General features: G+C 38.0%; 1 protein-coding gene across 2 annotated transcripts in view; it reads right to left on the bottom strand.

Annotated features, from left to right (window-relative positions):
- The window catches only part of thumpd3 (THUMP domain containing 3), a 14,497-nt gene that overhangs the window by 7,044 nt on the left and 4,953 nt on the right, over positions 1 to 2,500 (bottom strand). For both annotated transcript variants that reach the window (XM_058055203.1, XM_058055204.1), the window contains exons 6-9: positions 857 to 926; positions 640 to 755; positions 417 to 521; positions 190 to 313 (exon numbers count right to left, since the gene is read on the bottom strand). In XM_058055203.1, coding sequence (XP_057911186.1) covers positions 190 to 313; positions 417 to 521; positions 640 to 755; positions 857 to 926 — 415 coding nt within the window. The remainder of the gene's footprint in view (positions 1 to 189; positions 314 to 416; positions 522 to 639; positions 756 to 856; positions 927 to 2,500) is intronic.

The raw sequence follows: 2,500 nt of genomic DNA, 5'->3' as shown, positions 1-2,500 counted from the left end.
TTTCCAGTAATTAATTTGATTAAAAGACATTACAACTACAATCTTAAATACTCTTCAGAAATTAAGGTTTATTGCGTTTAACCGCATTATTGTGCCATGTATTATATTACATTGATGAAAAAAAATGGTCGCAAAATAATGATGACAATAATAATAATAATAATAATAATAATATTTGCACAACAATACCTTGGAAAAGCATTTCTTGTCTTGCGTCAACAGGACAGCCTTCCCCGAGCCTGGCCTGCACACACGGGCCATTTCTCTCAAGCAGGAAGGGTAAAGGTCCCAATTCTTCTTCCTGGAGCCCATCCTTCAAACAAAACACCCAATTAACCTTCTTTGTACGTCGCTTTGACTTTTAACAAGCTCTCCCAGACGCTGTTCTTTCATGCGTTCTGCATTTATTGTGGTACCTCTTCCCAAAGGGCATGTCAGTGATGATGATGTCAACAGAGCTGGACTTCATGGGTAAACTGCACAGATCCCAGCGCACAGTGTCGATGGGAAGTCCTGGCGCACTGCATCCAAAACACAGCACCTCTTGGAATTCTTGTTTCCACTCAATTTAACCGCAGCGTCACCCGTGCTGGCAGCACTCATGCAGCCCCAGAGATCTCCGCCATCGTGTGCTCTCACCTGCCCTTGTCTGCCTTCCTTTTCTGAATGTGGCACACGTTGTTGACGGTGCGGTTCACGGCCATGTCGTTGTTGTCTCCCGCCATGTAAAAGGAAGCAGGAAATTCTAACGCCCCCTGGTGAGAAACACAGACTCATCAAACGACACTAAAAATATGAGAAGTCACCTGGTCCAGGGAGACCGCTTTGGTTTAAACAAAAGTAGACGTCTTCTTACCTCTAAAGGTATGGCTCCGGTTCCACACATTGGATCGAGGATAACGTCTGACGGCTGAGGTTTACACAGTCTGTAGGCACACAATCAGGTATGTACAAAAACAGCAAGTGGGAGGCATTTTGGGCTAAAATATTCACATGTTTGAAGACAGCTGTTCTGTATGGCATCGATAAAGACAAAGTTTACAAGCTATCCCATCCAAAAACATTGGCTAGTGTACAGAATTTAGCTGGCATTTCTTCATACTGTAAATAAAAAAAGAAAGAAGGCACCCAAAATGTCAATTATGGAATAGGCCACTAGCACCCTCTAGTGGCTCAAGAATGAACTGTTGGGATTCATCATCGTTTTTATGGCGATAATAAAAAAAGAAAGAAGGCACCCAAAATTTCCATTATGGAATAGGCCACTAGCACCCTCTAGTGGCTCAAGAATGAACTGTTGGGATTCATCATCGTTTTTATGGCGATAATAAAAAAAGAAAGAAGGCACCCAAAATGTAAATTATGGAATAGGCCACTAGCACCCTCTAGTGGCTCAAGAATGAACTGTTGGGATTCATCATCGTTTTTATGGCGATAATAAAAAAAAGAAAGAAGCCACTAGTACCCTCTAGCGCAGGGGTGGGCAAACTACGGCCCGGGGGCCACATCCGGCCCGCCAAGTGCTTGAATATGGCCCGCCTGTTCTTTCCAAAGTATTTCATTTAAACTCAGCATACAACCTGGCATCATGGCTTGAGCCAACCTTTTGATGGTTGAAGTAGCTGGTTTATCAATTTTGTTATTTGATGTGGTCTGTTGTTTACAAAATGCTCCTAAAAAGAGGGACACAAGCACATAATAATAATAATAATAAGTATAAAAAATATATTTTCCAATAATATTAAATAAATAATAATTATATTAATAATACAATCAATCAAATATTATTAATTATTACCATTAATAATATTAATTAATAATAATATTAAATTAAAAATAATTATTAATATTAATGATATTAATTAAGAATAGTACTAAATAAAAATAATTATTAAATAACAATAATAATCATTATTATTATTATTATTATTATTATTATACATTTAATTTCTAACACACTTTATATCAAATAAATAATTTCAAAGTGCACATATAGCAGATTGCATGACACTTTTACATGTAAAACGTGTGTGAAATATACGTGTAAAAATTGACCATTACGTGTAAAATATTATAGTCTGGCCCCCCCCCGTCAATGTTGTTAAATCAATGCGGCCCACAAGTCAAAAAGTTTGCCCACCCCCTGCTCTAGCGGCTCAAGAATGAACTGTTGGGATTCAATATCGTTTTTATGCCATCATCACCATGTTTGTCATGAAGCTTTTTATATAGGCCATTATATATAAAACAGTATAACAATATCTGATTGACGGTGTCATCTTGCAAAGAACACCAAACTCCTCACACTGCAACTTAACACTCAATAGTTATACCTGATAATTATATAAAACGTGTAGCAGTGTGTTTGAAAAAAAAACTCTGAATGCATTAATCAAGGCGTTGCAATGCCTCCCTCTGGTGGGCAGAGGCAGCATTGCAGCACCATCCACCCATTTTTATGTTGCTTGTCCTCCAATTAAATGCTTTGCATTATGAGTAT

This window comes from Doryrhamphus excisus, chromosome 18 (genome assembly GCF_030265055.1).
Source record: "Doryrhamphus excisus isolate RoL2022-K1 chromosome 18, RoL_Dexc_1.0, whole genome shotgun sequence".
In the NCBI taxonomy this organism is placed as follows: domain Eukaryota; kingdom Metazoa; phylum Chordata; class Actinopteri; order Syngnathiformes; family Syngnathidae; genus Doryrhamphus; species Doryrhamphus excisus.
This window is presented reverse-complemented; position numbering and strand designations above follow the sequence as displayed.